This window comes from Rhinichthys klamathensis, unplaced genomic scaffold (assembly GCF_029890125.1).
Source record: "Rhinichthys klamathensis goyatoka isolate OS25496 unplaced genomic scaffold, OSU_Roscu_1.1 h1tg000220l_1, whole genome shotgun sequence".
Taxonomy (NCBI): Eukaryota; Metazoa; Chordata; class Actinopteri; order Cypriniformes; family Leuciscidae; genus Rhinichthys; species Rhinichthys klamathensis.
In genome coordinates, this window is record NW_026606744.1 from 511,453 (window position 1) to 535,735 (window position 24,283).

Below are 24,283 nucleotides of genomic sequence, written 5' to 3' on the forward strand. Positions count from 1 at the left end.
TATATATAATATATATATTGCCACTAGGAGGCGACAGTGCAGCTTGTTTCCATATATATATATATACCTATACCGTCTACCTATGGCATGCTATACAAACGGAAAAGGCGCTACCCAAACACATACTGAATTCACAAGATTACAGATTGCTGCGCGCATGAGACACATTTGAACAATGTTTTTTTCTCTCTCTTTCCTTTCTAAGACACATGTGTGCTCCTGAGAGCAACTGAAATCATAAATTGACCAAAATGACATTGGGACCATGCAGCTGCTTAAAAGTAACTGCAAAATGTCAAAGAATAGTAGTAGAGTTAATTCTATGTTTTAGCATATTTTTCTTCACATAATATGCCACTTTTTGAGTCTAATGCAATGACATTCATGCATTTTAAGAGTCCCTTAATTGTAAATGCTTTTAGGGCTGTTCAATGACTATATGCTACATTGGCTTCTACTGATAATATAGTAAGCCTAAATTTGCAAATGTAGGCTATTTCTTATTAGATACTTTAGTATTAGTCGTAAATTTTAAACATAGCCTATAAAATATAATGTGATTTTATAGGCCTACAATCATAATTGACAAACTAGATGTAGGCCTAATATTTGTAGCCTGCTACCTAAAAAAAAAAAAAACTTTTTTTAAATGCCATCTGAATTGAAATTACTCCCAAGTAACATCGAGTACGGAAATACGCAAGATAATAGTTACAAAACTAGTTTGTTGTGTAAGCGTCCTTCTGCCGCCCATAGAGGGCGGTCAATACAAATTCACGTGCGTCTGATTTTCGTGAGGAGTCATGGCTGCTGTGGCGCTTGTGCAGGGAGCAAGCAGAGGTCTGGGCTTAGACTTCTGCAGATATCTACTTTTAAACAAATCTCCAGCAGCCGTTATCGCGACATGCAGAAATCCGGACGCCGCACAACAACTGGCAGCGCTGAGCGCGCAGCACGCGGGCAGGATGACTGTACTGAAACTGGATGTCAACAGGGAAGATGACATCAAGAGAGCGGCTGAAAGTGTCAAATCTGCCTTTGGGAAAGTGGATTTGATCATTAATTCTTCAGCTATGCTTCATCCATCCGGTAAAGGAGAAACAAGTTTACGAGACGTGTCCGCTCAGGTGACCAACTGACCTTTTATCAGTATTGAAATAATAGGCTACTTTGTGGGGCATATTCAAATATGGTGGCGATTTTTTTTTTTTTTACAGGGAACCATTTCCACTTTGGCCACTAATACGGTGGGTCCTCTAGTGATGGCCAAATATTTTGTCCCCTTGCTTCAGAAGGGAACAGGGGCGTTTGGCCAGCAGCCCCCAGAGAAAGAGAAACAGCACAGTGGCATCATTGTGAACATGACTGCTAGAGTGGGATCTATAGGAGACAATGGTTTGTATCCCTATGCAAAACAGTTCAAGAGCAAGTTTTTCTCCATTAGGTTTACAGGGGTGTTTCATTTGAGGAGGTAAGGGAGGCATACAATTTGATGAGAAAATAATCCACAGTACAAAAATAAAACAACATGTATATTACGACATATGACATTAAAAAACTGTAAAAATCACAAATTTTTCTAAAGTGACATTGTCCTACAGCAACACAAGCGCAGCGGGAGTCACTTGGTGCAACAAGTGATTTCTGAGAAACACTGTTGATATTTGAAATCAACCCAAACAAACACATGCAGAGGTATGTCTCTTTATCATAGCTGAAGCGAAGCAAAATAATGCTTTGTGGGGGGAAAAAGCAATGATGAATGAATGACAAAGAACAACAACAAAAAAAAAAACTTCCAGTACACAAGAGTATGTACAAGCAAGAGTTCATTGTTTATTCACCAGCAGCACAGTATGCAGACAAACAATAGCTATGTGACTAATTTTATTGCACAGCATCTCAAATGTTGGATTGATCACACTGAAATTCCCGAGCTGAGGTCTGTCATCAAAATGATTTGGTTTAACTCGTTTATGATGTAAGGAAAAAGAGCCACAGTTTCTTCCCCATTGGCAGCAACTTCCATTTTTATTACAGATATTTTGCACCAATTTCACAGGAAGTGACAATTTTGTTCTTTTGAACATAAGATGGAAATGCTTCTTTATTCTCAAATATTTATGCAACATTCCAGTTAAATTCGCAACTTTGGATAGAAACATGGTTACACTCAAAACTGTCCTATTTGTACAGCTAACATTACAACAACAGCATATCTTGGTTCTGTAAAACAAAGCAAATCAAATGTTCCTCTAGCCTAGAAATCTAGACGCACCCTAGCGGCAGCAAATTTTATTTTGCAGTTGGCTTTCGAGCTGGAAAAACCTAACTCTAGTCAGGCCAATCACATCGTGTATAGAGTCGGCGGGCGGGCTTAAAAAATGACGACAGAGTTGCGACGGTTCCCTACTACTTGAAAACAAAGAATGGCTGCTGCTGCTGGCGAACAGCGGTCTTATGACTCAGGAGGACTTGGAGTTAAGCTTTTCTTTGAGAAAAGAACAAAGAACGGCATTTAAGTCATTCTTAAAAAATTAAGATGTGTTCGTAGTTTTGCCGACCAGATACAGCAAAAGTTTAATCTATCAACTAGCTCCGCGGGTGGGAAAATGCTCTGGTTGGTTGTAGGGCTGGGCGATATGGCCAAAATTTCATATCCCGATATAGCTCATTTGATATCCCGATAACGATATACATAACGATATAGCAATTTTTCTGTTAATTCAGTTCATGAATAGTCTATATAAAATTGCAATGTGGAAATGCAGTTTGAAATGATATACAAAACAAATAAAGGTAGGGACTAAATATTTATTTTATTTAGAACCTTTTTTTCAAGCAAGACATGTTGGTAATGTTAACACCTGCTGCCATTAAAATATTTCAACATATAGCAGCAGCCAACTTTTAACAGTAACACCACCCAGACTTCTCTTGTAGCATCATGTAGGTGTAAAGATGTTTCCAAGTAGTATTCTTTGTTCTCTAGAGGGGGCAATAGAAAGCAACCACAAATATTGATAATGGCCTGTCTATTCCTATTGGATATAAAAAAGTAACAAACTGAAAAAAGTAAAAGCCTGTTGCAGCGTCTGTGTCTGGAGTTTGTTTTGAGCGCTTACGTCACCACTCGACGCTGCTTTTGCAGTTTTTGCTCGTTGACTCTCTCTGTATTCTTTTTCGTGGTTCTTGCGCAGGTGATAAAATAAATTAGTAGTGTTGGAGTCCGTTGTTGGCACTGGGAGCCGGCAAACTTTACAAACAACTGTTGTCTGGTCCACGTCGGTCTTCTTATATCCAAACCACGTCCATGCAACAGAAGTCGCCCCTCTTTTAGGAACAAGCTCCTCGGTTTGGGTTGGCTGGTCATCTTGTTGAGAATTACCCTGGTCTACTACCGTCTTCCTCCATGTTTGTTTATGTATTGGAGCGTGCATGGGCATGCCGCGTGAGGTGCATCCTGACGTAAAATTCTGCCGTAAAACGCCTTATCGTGGCGTAAACGATAGAGCCTTATATAAAACGATAGACATTTTCTATCGTCTAGACGATATATTTCGTCACATCGCCCAGCCCTAGTTGGTTGTAACGCTATCATATTGCGTGCAGAGGGAATTTGAAAGACAACCGTTTATCCCGCCCCTCGGATTGAGCTCTGCCAATGGTGAGTTCCCAGACCCAACATCTTGATGTGGGTCTGGCTTGCCAGGCTAATGTCACTCATGTATAGAGCAGAAACAACACAAACTCTGCCTCCGTTTTCAGGCCTTCCTGCCTCCGTTTCTCCAGCGCCGGAAAGCTTTTCTAATATTAACGCAGGTCCTAAAGCTCTTGATCATAACCCTTCTTTTCCCAGTGATATTCCTTTGACCTTTTCTCTTTTGTAATGTCTCTCAGCTGTCTTTCTTTCTAGTCTCCCTTTTCAAATCTCTCTCTTGCTCACTCTCTCCTCCCCCTTCACCCTACTCCTGATTAGCTACAGTTGTGTTGTGTTTCCTCTTTCAACGGCATTTCTCCAAAATCGCTTACTGCACCTTTAAAGCAGAGGTTCTCAACTCTGGCCCTTGAGCTCCACTTACCTGCAAAGTATAGCCCCAACCTTGATCAAACTCACCTGCCTGTATTTTTCTAGTAGCCCTGAAGACCTTGGCTGAATCCGAAATCGCCCCCTATACCCATAAAATAGAGCATTACTTGAGGGGACAGCCATTTGTAGTGGTGTCCGAAACCATAGTGGATGTTATCGAGTGCACTCATTCAATCCCACATTGCACAGCAATAACGAGACAATGGCTACAACGGCTGTCCAAATTTGCTCACTCATTTTCATTCACTCCTTCAAGTAAACCGTATTTGTGGACAAACGTATAGGGAATAGTGATTGAGGGTTATTTTGGATTCAGCACTTGTTTAGCTGGTTCAGGTGTGTTTGATTAGGGTTGGAGCTGGACTCTGCAGGAAAGTGGACCTTGGGGGTTAGAGTTGAGAACTCCTGCCTTAAAGCATGCAATGAGTTTGGTGGGGGGCAATTGAAAATTAATAGGGTAAAGTCACATGAGAGGAGGCAATAGCCGCGTTTCCACTGCCGGGCCAGGGCCGAGCCGTGCTAGTGCGTGCCAGAGCCAGTCGCGTTTCCACTGTCACTTCCGGGGCTTGATCGGGGCTTACTCGGGGCCAACGGCCAGGATTTCTGGCCCGTCGAATACCTTGGGCCAAAGCGGGCCAGCTCGGGCTAGAGGCGTGGTCAAGGTAAAAGGCGGAGTTTATCGGTGTTATGGAACGTTATGATCTGAAGCAAGATGCACATTTCACTTTTTTATATCGCGCAAAATAATCGCTGCTCGAAATGGTGAATCGCCTGTACTGGTCTGTCGAAGATACCAAAGCTCTTCTGAGCATTTGGGCAGAAGAAAGGGTACAACGTCAATTTGACGGCGTGTGAAGAAACGAAGACATTATAAAATACATCGAGGCTGAACTTTCTAAGCTAAGCATTCAGCGACCAACGCTTCAAGTTCAGGAAAAAAAAAAGTTGCGGGCGCAGTATTGTACAAGGCGATTCAAACGCACAATGGACAAAGCGGAGCTCAGAGAAGGAACTTTCCAAATTCCATGGTTCGACTTGATGGACGGTGTGCTGGGTCACCGTCCCTCTGTTAGTGGTGACTCGCGAGACAATCTGGACACTATTGCAGGCTGCAGCCACAGCCGGTGAGTTAATATACATGCGATCTTCCTCACTTAAAGGCACAATATGTAGGTTTTTTTCACCACAAGAGGGCGCAGTTTCCAACAATAACAAAGGCGTAGGTTTATGATGCAGTGATGAGCTGAATGATGGGACTTGCTGTCAAGCTGATGGATTTAATAATGTTTATGGATGAGTGCAATCATTCATGTTTTTAACATTACAGTGGTATGAAGCAGGTCGCGGTTGCTAAAGTGACCGATATCACACGCGAGTCCCGCGGATATAAATGAATAAGGACATTTAATTCTACTGAACTACTCGCAAGTGCTGGATTACTCACACAGGTCAGTTTATTAGACGAATTAAACTTGTGAGGTAAACGCAGTGCTGCTTCAATTGGTCTAATGTTACACTATCACACTAAACGGCATTTAAATGTGTGTTGAAAGTTATAATGTTATACTACGTGTTAGTTCGTTTGCTATACGAAACTAGCAGTCAGCTAGATCAACATTAGAATAACATACTGACCATATTCTAACATTTCATCATGTTGAGCTAACGTTATATAACATTGATTTGTTTTATGTACATTTGCTCACCTGTCTAATAAAGCCGTCAAGTCGTGACTCGTGAAGCTCTGTCAAGTCCAAGTTAGTCGCGGACGTGGAGCTCTCGGCATCTCAAAAACGCCACGCTGATATTGATCCTCATTTTAGTTCTCCTTGTTTGTCCCAAAGTCTGCTTGCCATGGTCTATGTTTGAAAGAAACAAGAACTGCGTGCCGCTAAACTTTACGCACTACGCAGTTGTCCACGTCTGTCGCCATGGTTACGTCATGGTTATGGCAGTATGAACGGAAACCGAGGATAGCGCGGATATTGCGTCATTGACAGGCGACATTTTTTTCCGGGACGGCCACTAATTTAAAATTGAGATTTCTCTGAAATAAAAAATCTTTGGAGACTTTTGGGATATTGTAAGTACACAACTGCAGGAAATATATCACACTGTGCAAGTGATTTTTGGATATTTTATTACAAAATTCTTACATATTGTACCTTTAAAAAATAAATAAACTCATAATACCCGCTGAAATGGGTTGGGTTGTATGACGTTTGATCCAGAAAGGCGTGTTAGGGGCGGGGTTTAGGGCAGCGCTGCGGGGCTACTGGCCCGGCAGTGGAAACGCAAGCCCGGTGCTTGAGGCCCGAGGCCACTGGCTCGGCTCGGCTCGCTGTTAGCCCTGGCCCGGCCCTGGCCCGGCCCTGGCCCGGCAGTGGAAACGCGGCTAATGCCTCCATTGGGTTAAATAAATTTGTAGGCCAAAACGCAGAAATGAGTTTTAGCACTTTGGCATTTTGACATTTCCGGTTTCATCCTCGTCCCAAATTCAATGGGTTTCTTGAATGGGTTTTGGTTAAATGGCTGAAACAAGGTCTGTGGTTAACACCAGCTCAAGACACTTTCACATATTCTACCAAATAAAATACATCAGTATTACCCACTCATGATTTTTTAAAACTGTTACGTGTCTTGAAAAAGGCCGTTGCTAACATGTGGCTACAGAAGCAGTTGGGGAGATTAAACGTCATCATGCCAAACAGGTAAACTCAAACTTTCTTGGAAAACGTTTTTTTAGATAAAAACTGAAAGAGTTGTCGGAAGCTTAGTGATGGTGACGTTTAAGTCGTGGGACCGTGGTGTAGTGATCTGTGAAAATGATCTTGATGGACAAAATGTGTACGTATAATAAACTTTTGTTGATCACAGAGCTTGTTTTATGGTAAAGGTTTTTGTAGAGGGAATCAGTGTAATGCTAATTGCTGGTTGGCCTACAAAGTGACGTCATATCCATGGTCTATTACGCTGATAACGCGATAAATAATACCGCCTCTCATTTTTGTGCGTGTTCAGCATTTGCGAAACGGTCTAAATTTATAATGACTTTAATGGGATGACTAATTAAAAAGTAAGTAAACGACTCACCCAATTAGATATCACCGCCTTAAAACACATCTAATTCAAACTTGAAAACACTATCTGTGGGGTTTTTTTTGTGGGCAATCAGTTTGGTTCAAATAAAGGTGCATCTCTGTGTCTGTGTATGACACTTGGCAGTGTTTACCGAGCTTTGATGATGGATGGTCTGAAAATAAGTTGACTATTAAAAAGAAAAGACATCAATTTACCAAAAATATACATGAAATATGAAATTTGTTACAGTTATTATTTTGGAATAAATTAAATAATTCTAAAAAGCACTTGATGAGAAACTTAAAAAGCAACTTGATGAGGAAATATATTTAGTTTTTATAAACAAAACATTTATTACATTGTTAATGTAAAAATACAAAATAGAATTGTACTGGTTGATTTTGTTTATTTGACAGTATAAGTAGCTAATGCTTATTTAACCTGAAAAATGTGTCGTCAATAAAATGTTTTTTTTTTTTTATTTACATTAATTTACCTCCTTTGCCTTCTCAATTCAGAACACCTCTGCATGAGCTTCAGATCAATCATTTTATGAAAAAATGTACGCTGTCAAAAATCAGATGAACTTGTGTGGAAAAGTGTGGAAAACTGATGATTTGAAAAGTTTCCTGTACTTGAGCTTAAGTTTATGCTACCAATTACCTGATAAGGGCCCTTCAAATATGACAATAATGAAACATGTTACATGAAACAAATTTGTCTTATAATTTAAGAAACTCATGCACACATTTTCAACAATGTTTTCTATCCCCATTTAAGTCTGTTTCTCAAAATAAAACAGAACTTGAATATGATGTTGCATTTTAGAGCAGGACCCAAATTATTTACTCCTACTAACATATAATTATAATTTATAGCTACATGCTAGAAGTGACTTCAGATTAAATTAACTAGAGTTGTTTACAGCCACATCTGGACTATTTCTGTCTTAACAGCCTGAAGCTTACCACTCTGTTGGTTTATATTTCTGTCTACAGATCTTGGAGGCTGGTACAGCTATAGGATGTCTAAAGCTGCCTTAAACATGGCCACCAGAAACCTGTCCATTGAGCTGGGTCGAGGGCGATCTAAAATTGTGTGTGTATCCCTGCATCCTGGAACCGTGAATACGGATTTGTCTCGGCCCTACCATCGAAACGTACCTAAGGACAAGCTGTTCAGCACAGAATACTCTGTCCAATGCCTTATGAACATAATAGACAATCTAAACATAGACAAAACAGGGAAAGCCTATGCATGGGACAGCAATGAAATACCTTGGTAAACAGTCGCGTCGAAAACAACAGCGTTGTGTCTACCTCATTTTAAAATAAGGTGGATAACAAAATAATGCTGAAACAAATAATCAGGCAATGTAAATCTAGCACAGAAAATAAATGTTTGCATAAAACACTGGGGTTTAAAATTGACTATTGGTTTTTAAGAGACACACATTCATTCCAAGAAGACTTACGGATGTCTCAGCAGCCAGACAAGACAAGCGTATCACAAATTTCACACACAAAAAAAATCATAAGAATCCACTTGTATTTTTATGTTTGTGATATAATAGTATCCATTTTACCGTTTTAAAGTCTATAAGTTTAGATCAAATGTTTAATCAATTACATTTTTGAACATGTTTGGTGTTTTTTCCATTTCTGAATTCTTTTGTTTGGATCCAAGAAAACATTGATGTTTGTGTTGCCTTATAGAATTATTCAGTTGTCCTCCTTACATTTTGTCAAAGATGTCCAGTTCTTTAGTATCGTTCCAAGTAGTTACTGAGGTCACTGGTGTCTTATTAACAGCAGTTTCCTAAATGATTTGGCCCCTCTCAGTCCTGTAGCTATTTTGGCATGTAAAAAGTACCACGCACTGTACTTTCCAGAAAATGTTCACAGTGAGTGAAATGACATTTGATGGTGCAATTGGTCCGCTGTTCTAAAGCTAACTGAACTGACCAAAGTCAGTTAACACTGTGGTGTGTGGAGACTTAAAATGTACTTATTTTATCTCTGGTTATTATGGTATTTACTGCTCTCTGCCACTCAGTCAACTGTATTTTACTCTTCTCTCCATTAGGTGGCCGAGCCAATTGAGCAATCACAAAGGAAAATGAAATGCATTTATTATTATAAGTAGATAATGGTGTGAAACGTATTTTTTCTATCAGTCAGAAACTGTTGATTGATGTGTAAATTTGTCTTTCTGTGGGTACTAAAATAAAATACTGAATTTAGCAGAAGGTAATTCATTTGTTTAAACTTCAAAAGCATAATCTAGTCAACCACATATGTCTGTATTTGGTTAACTTCAGCAAGAAAACAGATAAGAGATTTAAAACTAGCCGAGTTTATTTTAAACGACTGGAAAAATTAGCCTGCACGTGTTAATTTGGTTAAAAATCCAATTATTTGAATCCTCCCTCTTCTCTGTCTTCCCAATGTCCTTTCTTACCTCCACGATACTTGCTAGACACCCGAGAACCACCAAACTGAAACTCCCGTTCGACCTCATTCACCCCACACGCAGAGTGAGAGAAATCGCTTTCAACTCAGATAGATAGATAGATAGATAGATAGATAGATAGATAGATAGATAGATAGATAGATAGATAGATAGATAGATAGATAGATAGATAGGCGTGATCAACACAACAGAAGTGACGCAGGTACACTTTTATAATACCGCAGAAAAGGAGGTATTTAAAGACCTTGTCAGTTGACTTGTGAGGAAAGAGCGTTTTGTACTTTGATCTTTTGCTTGCGATAATATTAGAAGATGATTGTGTGTGTGTGTGTGTGTGTGTGTGCTCGCATGGCGCAATGCTCTGCTTGCACTGAGCCGTTAACTGTCTCGAGCCATTCCTGGTGACGTCATGAGCCGGTTGTTTGACGGGGTATCTGCCGCAGCGCCAGGACTATGGAAATATGACCGACAATGACCTCGACCGCAGCGCGTGTTGGTTTATTGCTCTTATCGTTTTATATTCGACACTTGTAAATACGCGATTTTATTATTGCTGAAGTTGTTGTAATAGTCATTTTTTAGATTAAATCCGTGCATTGGGTGTACGTTAGGTCATTATCTCGAGAGCGCGGCACATTCATCAGCACGTATATCTGTGTGTGTTTTGAGGCGTACAAGAGTCGTACGCTGTTGACATTTGCTGTGCATTGAAATATGGATAAGGCCAAATCAACGTTGGATCAGAAAGGTTCTGGTCCTTGCTACACAAACATGCACAACAAGCCAATCCGGCGACAGCTGAGCAACGGGAGCTGTAGCCCGTACAGTCCGACGGACGATAATTACCACCATCTTCACCACGACCCTCAAACCAACGGCTCTCCGGCGAAAAGGTGTCGGCTGCGGAGGCGATTGGAGTCGGCAAAGAAAAACAGACCGCGTAAGTTTATAGTTACAGACACCTTCAGTGTTTTTTAGATAATATCTGTAACTTACATGATTTCCTCAATGTCTGATAAGTGATGCCCTAAAGACACACACAGACCTCTTGGTAAGGACGTGTTCGAGTCAATATTTAACACATTGCGAGAGCAATGGTATTCGTCGCAATTAAATTGAAATGTTGCCAGTGTAATGGCACAATATATACTTTGCCCTATTTTTGAGACAGTTACTGTCATTTAGATTTACAGATGTCATCGACTTATGTTAACCCTCACAATTTTACCTCAGGTAACTCAACTGAATAAGGGTCCAAAATGGAAATCTTAAGAAATGTATCGATTCCTTTATGTAGTAGGCTACGTTACATTTGAGGGACTGGATTAAATAAGGCTGCAATTCTTATTTAATTTACTTCGTTCAAAAGTACGTTGCCAAATTGTAATATATAACGTTACTTTGTAGTCGAGACACTACCAAGACCAGAGGGTATCGAGACCAAGACAACACAAGACCAAGACCGGTCTCGAGACAAACATCACTAATGTAGGTCTAAACCGTTTATGTATGTTGACAGACTTTTAAGTATAACACAGTAACAGTAGTTGGGTCATTTGGAGTGGGGCAATGGGAATGTAATAATTTTCGGTTCATTAAATAAGTCAGATAATAAATCAGAAACCGTTCTGACTGATTCTTAAGTGTTTTGTTTCAATAAAAAGAACCGAATGAAGTCACTGGTCTCGTTGTGGATTCAGTAGCAATAAAAAGTAGTAGCCTACTACAGGAATTGCCAATTGTTAAAATACTTTAATGGGTTTATTTTCATTTGATGTTACTTGCAAAATAGTAATAAGTAACGTTAAGGCAAGAATCACTGTCAGATTATTTTAATACGTTCAGTTCATCTCAGCTAAAGGATGACGTTCGAGTTATTTAACGCTTCTCGAACGTGCATGAAAATCATTCGGTTGCGATATATATATATTTAAAAAAAAAACGATTCTCAGCTCCCAACCTTTGAACAAACTGTCATTATTTCTGTGCTGTGTCTGACCTGTACAGCGAAGAGTGTCTTTTGTTTTGATGAAACCTTTGAGACTGTTCTTCTCGCTCTCTGATTGGCCGGTGTGAAGTCAGGAGGTGTGTTGAAATCGCTCCTGATGTAAAGGCTCGACGCGCTTCGACCAATCAGCGCTTGACCTTTGTCTTCGCGTGGCCGCGTTAAAGGGACAGACAGAAACGCCCTTATTCTTCAGTATTGAGAATTTCTCTGTATTTATTCACTTTTCCTAAACGACGCCAAGAATTCAACTTTGAGAGCGTAGTTATAATGCCATTACAAGCCAAAATGAACTTCTAATTTCTGTCTGTTTGTGGACTTTCCTACTGGTTAGGCTTTTGTGTTTGCACTTGAATGTATTAGGGCTACAAGCAGGATGAAGTTAAAGTGTTCAAAGAAGCCAGGTAAGACATCACCTCATCCTTGTGTAATGTAAAATATCTTGCTTCCTTGGAATTGTTCTGACAGTTTTAGAAAAGTTATACTTGCAGCATATTCTGGTGATTGCAACACTAAATGGATTAGATTTTTTTCTTTGCTATTTACTGAAGTGCAAAAAATGTAATAGAAAAAACAAGTGAATTGATGTCAGGTTTAGTTTGTGTTGCCAAAGGTAACAGCAGCAGAAAAGTGACTGCTTTTTACAATGCTTATGCAGTTCAGCGAGTCTAAGTCTTAGTTGTGTCAGACTGCATGCCAGGCCAGCTTGTCTACATTCCTCAGCTCCAGGCAACATTTGTGTGTGTGCGGTAACACCTTTGTTGTATCAGTTGTTTTTTTATTGTTCTTTTATTTATACTCAACCGATGTTAATGGTGTTAAAAAGTGTTCTTACCAGATAAACAGTATTCTGAAGTATTTCACTTGGTCCTCTTTCACATGGACACATTCCATGTCAGTCCCTCTCCTTCACTCGGTCACATTCTCTCTCTCTCTCTCTCTCTCTCTCTCTCTCTCTCTCTCTCTCTCTCTCTCTCTCTCTCTCTCTCTCTCTCTCTCTCTCTCTCTCTCTCTCTCTCTCTCTCTCTCTCTCTCTCTCTCTCTCTCTCTCTCTCTCTCTCTCTCTCGTCACTTTTCCGCCTTTCCCAGCTTCTCACATGGACACACTTGCCTGCCAATTTTTCTCTCTCTCTCTTAGTCTCTCTCCCTTTCCATGCCTCTGCTGACTGGGGGATGTAAACAGACCTCTCACTCACATGAGTTGTTTGATGTCATTATGTCAGACGACTGTCACACCCCGTTCACCTGCTGCTTCTGGCTCAGATCATTCAGTTCAACGAAGAAGCAACATTGTTCATTCCTGGCTAGTAGGGCTGCCTGCATGATTAATCGAAATGAAACCGCACTCGATTTGGCAAAGGCTGCGATTATTTTATGCACAGCTTGTCAGTGCAGCACGGCTGATCGGTAGTAAATGCTGCTCCATCTGAAAGCCAGAGGGCGCTCTCACGCAGTAGACAACACACGTCATTCCAGGAAATCCCTATGAGCATTATACTATCACTGTAGCTGGATAAACAGAAGATTGAAATGCTTTGATTAATTTATTAAATGTTGTCTTTTGTTGGACAAGAGGTTCATAAATGCTTCTCATGTTTGGAAAGCTGTTTGACGCGTGTTGCTTTTTAAATGCACGTTATAAGCGACTCAAACTCGCAGTGCTTTCAGATGGAGCAACATTCACTGACAAGCTGCGCATAAAAAACAATCGCAGCCTTTGCGATTTCATAAGCGCAATAATCCAAATCGGTTAAGCGTGATTTAGCATGCATTTTCCTTTGTACAACTGTGTTTTTAAAACTATGAAAGCAAAGCATGTGGATATTTATTGAGTTGGGCTCTCGTCCACTTGATTTGCATGCTTTGAAATAAGAGTGATGTCCAAAATAAACCTCCCAGCATATGCCCACCACATCTATATTAGGGGGGGAAAGGAAGCGTGAGGGTCATTTGAGATGATGTTGTAGCAGAGAGCATTCTGGTCAAAGACAGGTCACCTGTGCAACACCAGCTTACAATGTGACAGGTCAGTCATAAATCTGATAGAACAAATCAGATCTGAGGAGCACAGATTGGTCTGCATGTACCAGGATATTCAGGTTCAGATCTGTGTGTCCCTGACCTGCCCAAATTTTTCCTGACTTCTCTGGGTTCAGCCCAGTGAACGTCTGATGTAAGAGTCATTACGGTAACAATAACAATGTACCTATTATCTGATAGGATAAGACTTTGATCTCTCTGCTTGTTAGACACTGATTGGTAATTCAGGTCGGGTTTGAGATTTCTGTCTGCTGATCTTTTAATTTATTTTGAAATGATAGAAACAGACGTGGGAATCTGTGAACGTTTGTGCTGGTTCTGCTTCTAAGCATCCTAGAACAGCCATTTGCAGCCTCATGGCTGTTGCCATGGTAACTGCCTTGACTCCTCATTAGCTGCTGCAGTGTTGCTCATCACTGCCTCTCTTTAGTTGGCCAGCTAGTTATGTTTGAATTAGTTTACTTGCATTCAAAAGTTTGCTTGTTTTTTTGAAAGACGTCTCTCATGTTCTCTAAGGCTGCATATATTTGATCACAAAATACATTAAAGCAGTAATATTGTGAAATATTTTTAATGTTTTTTTTATCATTTATATAATGAAAATAAATGTAATTTATTCCTGATGGCAAAGCTAAATTTGCAGCTTCATTACTCTGGTCTTCAGTGTCACATGATAATTTTAGAAATCATTCTAATATGCTGATTTTGTTGTGTTTGAGCAGTTGAACTGCTTACTGTTTTTGTGGAAGCCATCATGAATTGAAAGTTCAAAACAAAACGGCATTTATTTGAAAGAAATCTTTTGTAACATTAGTAATGTTTTTACGGTCACTTTTTCCAATCTACTGCGTTCTTGATGAATAAAAGTATTAATTTTTCTAAAAAAAATATGGTAAAATTGTTCTTAAAATGTTTTAACTGACCTTTATTATGTTGTGGAGTTGTTGTTGTTTTTTAGTTGCCAATCCAGTTTGTCCACTTTCTTAATCTTTGGAACACAATTTACACAATGACATTAATCAGTCTCATTGTCTCTTTCTAGCCTTTCCGTGGTTTGGGATGGATATTGGTGGTACTTTAGTAAAACTTGTGTACTTCGAGCCAAAAGACATCACCGCAGAGGAGGAGCAAGAGGAGGTGGAGAATCTGAAGAGCATACGCAGGTACCTCACCTCCAACACAGCCTACGGCAAAACCGGCATCCGTGATGTGCACCTGGAGCTGCGCAACCTGACCATCTGCGGTCGCACAGGGAACCTGCATTTCATCCGCTTCCCCACCGCCGCCATGCATACATTCATACAGATGGGCAGAGATAAGCACTTCTCCAGCCTGCATACCACACTGTGCGCCACCGGAGGCGGGGCGTACAAGTTTGAGAATGACTTCAGAACGGTAAGGAGATGGCCGCAGTTGGGCTTTCAAACGGTTTTGACAATAAAATCAAATGTTTAATATACAGCTATGTGGGGTAGGATTTTGGACCAATGAGATTTCACAGTCGGGTTACTGCATCATGCCAAAGAAAATAGAAACCAAGCAAAATTTCCTAACTCCTGGGTCCTAACATTTTTTTTACCCCATCAGACACAAAATTTTGTTTATATTTAATATTTTAAATATATTTAAATTTATATTCAAAATAAAACATAATAATTCAACTATGGGGTAAGAAATGGATTTCAAAATAGAAATCTTTTCTAAGAATATTAATCTTTACTATCACTTTTTTATGAACTTAACACATCCTTGCTGAATAAAATATTAATTTCTTTTAAAAAAAGAAAGAAAAATATTGAACGGTAGTGTATTTTGTTACAAAAGATTTCAATAAATGCTTTTAAATAAATGCTGTTTTTTAAAAGAAAACTATTCATCAAAAATCCTGAAAGAAGTATTAGCTTTACCGTTACAGGAATCTTAATGTATATAAAAATGGAAAACGGTTATTTTAAATTGTAATAATATTTCACAATATTACTGTTTTTTTTCTTCTGTATTTTGGAACGTATAAATGCAGACTTAATGAGCATAAGAGACTTCTTTCAAAAACATTCAACTTTTGACCAGTACTGTATGATTTGAAAATATCCTATGCTGAACAAAACTGCAGTTATTTAATCAAAAATACAGTAAAAACAGTGATAAATAGAAATATTATTACAATTTGAAATAACCTTTCTTTATTTCTATAGAAATCTTTTGTAACTAGTTTTTAATGTCACTTTAGGGTGTGTTACTTTCAAGCTGACCTATAAACACATTAAGCATCTTATTTTGGTCCAAACTGCTCAATGGAAAGTCGAAGCCTGATGTTTTTTAATTAATAAACAATGTATCATCAAGAATTACATTTAAGGGATACGTCTATTGCATGCAGAGCAGTGAGTAGCAATAAATTATTATTTTTTTTCTTTGTAGATGGCCGACCTAGAGCTGCTGAAGTTGGATGAGCTGGACTGTCTGATCCAGGGGCTGCTGTACATAGACTCGGTCGGTTTTAACGGTCATCCTGAATGCTATTACTTTGAAAACCCCTCCGACACACAGAACTGCATCAAGAGACCCTGTTGTCTTGACAACCTTTTTCCCATGTTGCTGGTCAACATTGGCTCGGGCGTCAGTATTCTGGCAGTGTACTCCAAGGACAACTACAAACGCGTGACAGGCACCAGGTCAGCACAGCTGAGCAACGTGCACCATGCAGCAGAAACCCCTTCAAATGTGTTACACACTCTCAATAACAATGTGATAAAACTAGTATTTTATGTTTTTTTCCAATTTGTCAGAAATTCACACAGGGATGTTTTACTTGTTAGAGTAATTGTTGAAAATGGCTGAAAAAGCTTGTAGTACCAAATAACAAGCTAACAATCATAATAATAAAACCACTATATTACTGTTTGTAATTTATTAGATATTCTCTAAAAAACACTCTTTGCTTATGCTGTCTTTTCTGTGGGCAACTTTTGCTGAGATGCATCCATGCTATGGAGCTTTTTTCTCCAGCTTGAAATATGAGTTTACCATTGGCTATTTTTTAAACACGTAAACCTGATTGTTTCCTCATCTCTCATGGACACAGAATCAAAGACTGTTAGAAGCATAAGAGCACCTGCTGTGTTAATTTTTCCCTTTGAAACATGAGGCATGAGTCCTCTTTAGAAGATAACAAATCTGTGATTGACAACAGAGTAGGTAGTCAAGTTCATTTTAAACGTGGTTGTACCAGAATGGAACAGCCTTTCAGCAGTGACTGACAGGAGGTAGGAGATTTGTCAGCAGAAGTAAAAGCTCTTGTGCAAATCTGTCACACTTGCTGGAGGATCAGGAGCTATTACTTACACTCTTCAACATTTTACAAATCCCTGTGTATTTCCCTGTCACTTTTACTAAAAAACCCGTTTAGTAATTCTGAACATTTAGCACATTCATTTACACTACAGGTCAAATGTTTGGAATCAAGATTTTTTTTTAATGATTTTGAAAAAGTCTCTTATGCTCACTAAGGCTGCATGTATTTGATCAACAAAACAGTAATATTGTGACATTTTATTTTATTTTAAAATGTAAATTATTCATTTTGAGTAGCCATTGCTTTAGTCTTCAGAGTCTTTTGATCAATCTAATGCATCCTTGCTGCATACAAATATTTTTTTTTTTTTTTTTTTAAACCAAACCTTTGAATGAAAGTAGATCAGTTTCCACAAATTAAGCAACACAACCTTTTTCAACATTGATAATTTCTGAAGACTGGAGTAATGATGCTATAAATTCAGCTTTGCCATCATAGGAATAAATAACATTTTATTTACTACATTACTGTTTTACTGTGTTTTTAATCAAATGTAGCCATGGTGAACATGAGAGACTTTTTTCAAAAACATAAAAAAAAATCTTAATTATTCCAAACTTTTAACATTTATAATATAATATGCGAACTTGCTTTGTGTTGCAATGACCACATGCTGTAATCTGGAATGTTTGAGACCTTGGCCATAGGCACATAGTTTAAATTGAGTTTAAAGGTCAAAAATGTCTGCGTGTGTGACTGCACATGTGTGCTCTTCAGATGCAGCCGGTAACCATGTTTTGACCCTCAATGTTCCTTTCTCACTCTTTTTCTCCTGTAGTCTTGGAGGAGGGACGTTTTTGGGGTTGTGTTGCCTGTTGACGGGTTGTGAGACATTTGAAGAGGCCCTTGAAATGGCCAGCAAAGGGGACAGCACCAACGTGGACAAACTGGTGAAGGACATCTATGGAGGGGACTACCAGCGCTTCGGCCTACAGGGGTCTGCGGTGGCTTCAAGGTACAGAAGACACTCTGTGTTTGTGTGTGTGGTGTCAGGTGACAAAAGTCCACAAGTGAAATGTGATGCTATGTGGTCTTGCATGTAGGCCTGCCTGTTTCATGTGACACAAATGTACAGTATGAGACCCCATTCCTTGGTTATTTTAATATACACTACTTTTCAAAAATTTGCCATCAGTAAAATTATTATTTTAAACAAATAATTTAATGCTTTTATTTAGCAAGGATGCATTACATTGCTCAAAAGTAACAGTAAAGACATTTATTATATTACAAAAGATTTCAAATAAATGCAGTTTTTTTTTTTTTTACTTTCTAAACTCAAATAATTCTGATGGGGGGAAAAAATTGTGTTAAGGGTTCCACAAAAATATTAAGCAATGATGTCTGAAGGATAATGTGACACTGAAGACTGAAGAGTAATAACTGCTGAATATTCAGCTTCGCCATCACAGGAATAAGTTACATTTTAAAATATATTCAAATAGAAAACAGTTATTTTAAATTTTAATACTATTTCACAATAATACTGTTTTTACAGTATTTTGAATTAAATAAATGCCTTGAATTACATAAGAGACTTTAAGAAAGAGACATAAAAAATCTTACTGACCTATTTTAAACTGTAATGTGTATATATAAAATAAAGTTCTTTGTGTGTATGCATGTGTTCATTATATATTTTTAATTATATTTAATAATATATTATTTTAATTATATATAGTATATATAATTGTTTATTACCTCAGCAATAAACTCCAAAATCTATACAGACTTGGTTGCAGTGCTTTCTGTGAGTGTCTGTTAGGTACATAAATATGTGCTTGTGTTTTTGTTATAGTTTTGGTCACATGATGAGCAAAGAGAAGAGGGACAGTATTTCTAAAGAGGATTTGGCCCGAGCAACACTCGTCACTATAACCAACAACATTGGCTCCATCGCACGCATGTGTGCAGTCAACGAGGTGTGTGTGTGTGTGTGTGTGTGTCTGCACGCTGTCAGCAGCAGCTGTGAGCGTCTGTCTGGCCACTCTGGGCTTCTCTACAGTGTTGCCTTGTAGCCTGGTGATCAAGCAGCATTGTACAGGGCTTTCAGGGTGTACAGAACACCATCAGAGCAGTAACTCCCAACAATACCTGGAGAATACAGGACTTTTATCACATTAGCTAGTATCAATGAAAAGAAATTTGAATTAGTCAAAAACAGAGATTTAAGCACCTACTATTAAAAGTCCATAAAAGGAATTGCTTGTGTCAGGACTCCCTCTGCTGGTGAAGAAGAAATGCTGCCGGAATCAACCTGCTGGTAATTCAGTCGGTGCGAGTTATAAACAGGCCCACGCAGAAAGAATGTAGTACTTGGCACTCAGTTGAACTAATTTTACCATGATTAAATCTGTTTCACGAAATTCTGTAGATTTTCTTCCAAAATGGAAAAAATGTGAAAAACATCCACAGATTCTATGCTCATAACTAAGTGATGTGATTGTGTTTTGTCCTGTAGAAAATGGAACGGGTTGTTTTTGTGGGGAACTTTCTGCGTATAAACACAGTGTCAACAAAGCTGCTTGCCTATGCTATGGACTTCTGGTCTAAGGGCCAGCTGAGGGCCCTTTTCCTGGAACATGAGGTAATTTTGTCTTCATTAAGATTTAATCAATTGTTTTTATTTTATTGCTTATATTTTCTCAAATTCGGGAAATACATTTAAGTTGAAATGTTTAGGGTCAGTAAGATGATTGTAATGTTTTTAAAAGAAATCTCTTATGCTCATAAAGTCTGCATTTATTTGATCAGAAATACAGTAAAACCATAATACTGTGAGAAATCGTTTTAAATAGGTTTTTATTTGTTTATATTTTAATACATTTTAAAATGTAACTTATTCTTTTGCTGGCAACTTTTATAGAAGCCATTACTCTAATATGTTGATTTGGTGCTCAAGAAACAATTCTTATTATTATCAATGTTGAAAACAGTTTCATAATTTTGTGTGGAAACTGATCCTTTTTTTTTTCTTTGATTTCTTTGATGAATAGAAAAGCCAAAATAACATTTATTTCAAATATAAATATTTAGTAAGAAGTCTTTACTGTCACTTTTAAACAAATGAATCCATTTTCCAACGGTAGTGTATAACAGCGAAGGTCTCTCAGATTCACATATTTTATGGTAGTAGTTCAATGAAATTATTTTCATATATTGTTAGTTTATATGCACACTCATATGTGTGTATGTGCGTTTCAGGGATACTTTGGAGCCGTCGGTGCTTTTCTAGAACTGCTGAAGTCTTCTGAAGACGCATAAAGGAATGGAATCCTCGTCTCTGATCATCCAGAAGCTGCTTTAAGACTTCAACAAAGAAGCTCCAACAGGAACACTAGAACATTGGAAAATTTGAAAGAAGCCATTATAGTAACTAACCTGTAAATAACCCTTAAAATAAGATTTTAAAGAATATTTTTATGAGTAACTTAGTCTCCCTCAGACTGACGACTACCGGAATCTAATTGTTAATTTGTTTTCCTTTTGTTGTTCTCATTTTGTACTGTTTGTAAATATCGTTGTGTAGTGAACAGGGAGAGTTTACTGATGGCCAAAACCTGCTGTTTAAAGTTTTGCTGTTCTTGACCAGCCACCAGCAGACCCAAATGATGTTTAACACACTATTTTAATTCAGATTTAAGCATCAGGTGCTGTGTCAGGAATGTGTCCCGGCTGTTTGGGATACAGATCCTCTAAGTAAAGAAAAGACGTTAACACTGTTCTCTGTACAGCTTAGAGCAGCCTTTTCCGGTTGCATCTCCTTTCACTCTTCCACTTTGCTACAGTTAACAGTTTTCCATGCGTTTATGCAAAACAGTCATTTTAAACAGTTCAGTTTAGAATCAGTTCTCTGTTCACTTTTTAAATATATATATATATATATATTAGCGCTGATTCACATGAAGGCTTTAATTTATAAGTATTCACAGAAAACTCAGGGTGTCTCACTTTTAGTTCTGAGAGGGAATTCTGTGGGACCAAGTGGCCAATTTCACACTTCACTTCAATTTTAACATCCCACATTTTTTGTCCTCTTTGCCCAGCTTTGCCTATTTTTTTTCCATGCTGCCTTTCCTATTCTTTTTCGTATCCAAACCAAAACTACTTAATTCATCTTTGTCAGAATGCACAGTCATATGCATATACTTTCCTCTTTGGTTGCCTTCCTCACATCTATAGTTTAAAAAACAGCACTAACAGTCTTCAAAGTAGCAGAGAGATGACAAAACAGACGGATTAAGTCAGTTTGACAGCAGTTACCCACAACACCCCTTTCTGCACCATTGAAATATCAAACATGTTTAGACAGTTCAAAGACTCACCCATTGTGTTGCCATTGTAGTGCCAAACTGAAAAGGGGAGGAGTCAAACTAGACAGCCTGCCAATACAAGCATTCCTGTTTTACCAGGCCATGCACAGCATTATAATGTTAAGATGAAATTCAATATGTAATCAAAAATAAAAACACTACTCCCTTACTAGTTATATTCTGTTCTTCAGTCCTCCTTGCTGTCTCTCATGCCTTCTATGTGATCGCTCTCTTTTAACTTGTGGCTTTTCTTTTTACTGATTTCTAAGAAAAATCAGAATTCGATTTTTGGGACCTCATGTCAACTGCAATATTTTCTTTTTCAGAAAATACCTATCTAGGTGGGGTTTTTTTTTCCACCTTTTATGTGAGCTTTTTTGGGGTTATAATTGCCTAGTTAAAAATGTTGTATTGCTTTATAATATTTAATTATTGCTTTGGTTGGCCTTGTATATTTGGCATTAAATTATTTTCATTCTTGATTTGGATGCTCTGTTTGCTTGTTTGTTTACCAAACACTATATGACAGCAGTAGTATGCCATATGGATGATTAACATTCATGAAGATTGTACATTTTATGGTATTGCTAACAAATTGTCCTTGCCACCCAATCCTAGTAAGATACAAGTGTGAACATGCTTCAAAGTGTTCAAGCCTGTGTAATTGCACTGTATATTTCTAAGATATACCTAAAAACCAAAGCTGTCATTTATAGTGTATTAGATCAAAAATACAGCTTCGTTTTGCAAACACGGGTGAGGCCCTCAGAGATTGGTATGGTTTGAAGTAACTTGTTATACCAGTAAGCAGCAAAACTAGCTGCCAAAAGTTTTATATATTGAAGAAGCAACACCACAGACTGTATGTGTATTAATCTGTATCGCAGAAAGTAGTTGAGAGGTCATCTTAGTGTTCTTTTCCTCTGAAAGGTGACCTTCACTCCTCTTGCTGTGCAGTAGTCAGTTGCTCTGAATGTTGTTTTGCTGAAAGCAGCTTGGTTGATGGAGTCATCTGTCTCTGAGAAACTAGCTGTTCATGTCCTGTTTGCCACTGTTGGCAGTAATGCTGTTATGCAGAGTGAAAAGGGTATTTGCAACTTTGTTCTTTTCTCTTCAAGATTTTTCTGTCTGTGTGTTTTCTTTTGAATCCTACTGACAATTTTAAACACATGATCCTTTGCGTTGCTTGTTTGATGCTACTCTAATGGATACTTTGTGCTGTTGGATCAGATTGTACAAACATGTAAATAATCTTATCTTTGTTTTCCACCTCTCAATGTCTTTAAAGCCTGTTGAAATGTGTGGCTTTATTAAGAAGATATGAGAGACTTGATATCTGTGTGATTGATGCTATTATGCATAGACTCAAGAAAGGACATTTTTTTTAAATAATAAAAGTTTGAAAACAAAAAAAATTGATTTTGTGGATTTTATTCAGTATGAATTGCTTAATGTCTCTTAAAGGGATAGTTCCCCCAAAAATGAACATTCTATCATAATTTATTCAACCAAGTTATATACACCCTCATGTATAAATGTCTTTGTTCTGCTGTACACAAAAAGGATGATATTTAAAAAAAAAAATATATATATATATATATCCCAGGCCCCATTGACTACCATAGTAGGGAGAATATACTATGGTCAATGGGGCCTGAGATCTGCTTGGTTACAAACTAAAAATATTACAAAAAATATTTTCCCTTGTGTAGGCTACAGCAGAACAAAGACATTTATACAGGTTTGTAACAATTTGAGAGTGAGTAAACGATGACAGAATTTTTATTTTTGGGTGAATTAACCCACCTGGAAATGGCTACTTTTATGTTATTTTCAATTATTCAGTCACCCATTTTAAATGCTTACACTTTAACAAATGCACAGGTTTGTGAAAGTCATCTCTGAGTGAAAATCTCAAAAAATCTCTCCGCCTTTGCTTCTTTTATTTTGTCTTAACACTTGATCGTATACATTTTAATTACTTATAAAGTACGCCTACACTAAACTGAAGCCGAGAGAAGGAACGAGGACAAAAAGAACAATTAAACCATTCACTACCCCCTCCCAAACTTCCCAGATAAATGTTTTTCAAAAGCAAATGAGTGATCACCTTTACCCCCTGGGGTAATGGGTAATATGCATGGGCAAATCGCTGTTCTGTTATCTCCTGTCCGATCCCCTCAGTTAAGCTTGGGATTGAACCAGGAACTCAAAACAAACGGTGAGGGCGGGGTCTTAGAAATACACTTCTCTTTTTTTTTTTTTTTTTACATATAAATATATGTTTCTCTTGGGTTTTCAAACACTTCAGTAACCACAAAAGTAAGTTTACAATTCATTCAGGGCGTATTTTCACCTGGCTCTACATACTTTCGCACACTTTTCGCTGATGAGGTAACAGTAGCGTACTCGAACTCTTTTAGGATCATCATCGGGCAAAACAAACACTATTATTTAGAACTGTAGCCTATTATAGATTTATATTTTAAATATATCTCAATGAACGTTTTTGTGTAGTTCTAAAAAAAAAAAAAAAAATTGCGTGACAGGCTACAATTGTGAGATATAAACTCGCAATTCTGAGGAAAAAGTCAGTCTTTTCCCCCTCTTAATAACCCAGAATTGCGAGTTCATATCTCACAATTGACTTTATAGCTCGCAATTCTGACTTTATAATTTGTGAGATAAAAAGTCAGAATTGTGAGATAAAAAGTCGAAATTATCCTTTAAATTGTTATTCCAGCTTCCATAAGAGTTTGACCAAAAGAGAGTTTGGTTTGCTCGGGACGAACTTAGATTGTTCCATGAAAACTTCTTATTGAAATTCCATTAAAACAGTGAACCCCCTGAGAGTCATTGTATAATAATAATTTGCACACCGGGTGGGGTGAGAGGGAACCATGGCAAATATCCTACCAGGACAGCGG

The 24,283-nt window shown here is 38.0% G+C and overlaps 2 protein-coding genes across 3 annotated transcripts; both read left to right on the forward strand.

Annotated features, from left to right (window-relative positions):
* Nucleotides 1-803: 803 nt before the first annotated feature.
* Nucleotides 804-8,619, forward strand: zgc:65997 (uncharacterized protein LOC794398 homolog). The gene is made up of 3 exons (XM_056264280.1): nt 804-1,127; nt 1,218-1,395; nt 8,170-8,619. Exons 1-3 carry the CDS (start codon nt 804-806, stop codon nt 8,454-8,456), a joined length of 789 nt encoding a protein of 262 aa, XP_056120255.1. The 3' UTR covers nt 8,457-8,619.
* Nucleotides 8,620-10,264: 1,645 nt separating this feature from the next.
* On the forward strand, nt 10,265-20,758 carry pank1a (pantothenate kinase 1a). Of its 2 annotated transcripts, none has more exons than XM_056264281.1 (7): nt 10,265-10,583; nt 14,731-15,083; nt 16,110-16,363; nt 17,822-17,998; nt 18,842-18,965; nt 19,505-19,630; nt 20,248-20,758. In XM_056264281.1, exons 1-7 carry the CDS (start codon nt 10,358-10,360, stop codon nt 20,305-20,307), a joined length of 1,320 nt encoding a protein of 439 aa, XP_056120256.1. In that variant the 5' UTR covers nt 10,265-10,357; the 3' UTR covers nt 20,308-20,758. The 2 variants fall into 2 exon arrangements, with proteins under 2 accessions (XP_056120256.1, XP_056120257.1); XM_056264282.1 differs by lacking the exon at nt 10,265-10,583 and adding an exon at nt 11,894-12,052.
* The last annotated feature ends 3,525 nt before the right edge of the window (nt 20,759-24,283 follow it).

Excerpts from the sequence above, each read along its gene's own strand:
- zgc:65997 (XM_056264280.1), top strand. The coding sequence starts at position 804 with ATGGCTGCTGTGGCGCTTGTGCAGGGAGCAAGCAGAGGTCTGGGCTTA. Across the intron at positions 1,128-1,217 it reads TACGAGACGTGTCCGCTCAG|GGAACCATTTCCACTTTGGC; the intron begins GTGACCAACTGA and ends TTTTTTTTACAG. Across the intron at positions 1,396-8,169 it reads GGGATCTATAGGAGACAATG|ATCTTGGAGGCTGGTACAGC; the intron begins GTTTGTATCCCT and ends TTCTGTCTACAG.
- pank1a (XM_056264281.1), top strand. The coding sequence starts at position 10,358 with ATGGATAAGGCCAAATCAACGTTGGATCAGAAAGGTTCTGGTCCTTGC. Across the intron at positions 17,999-18,841 it reads GGGTCTGCGGTGGCTTCAAG|TTTTGGTCACATGATGAGCA; the intron begins GTACAGAAGACA and ends TTTTTGTTATAG. Across the intron at positions 18,966-19,504 it reads GCATGTGTGCAGTCAACGAG|AAAATGGAACGGGTTGTTTT; the intron begins GTGTGTGTGTGT and ends TTTGTCCTGTAG.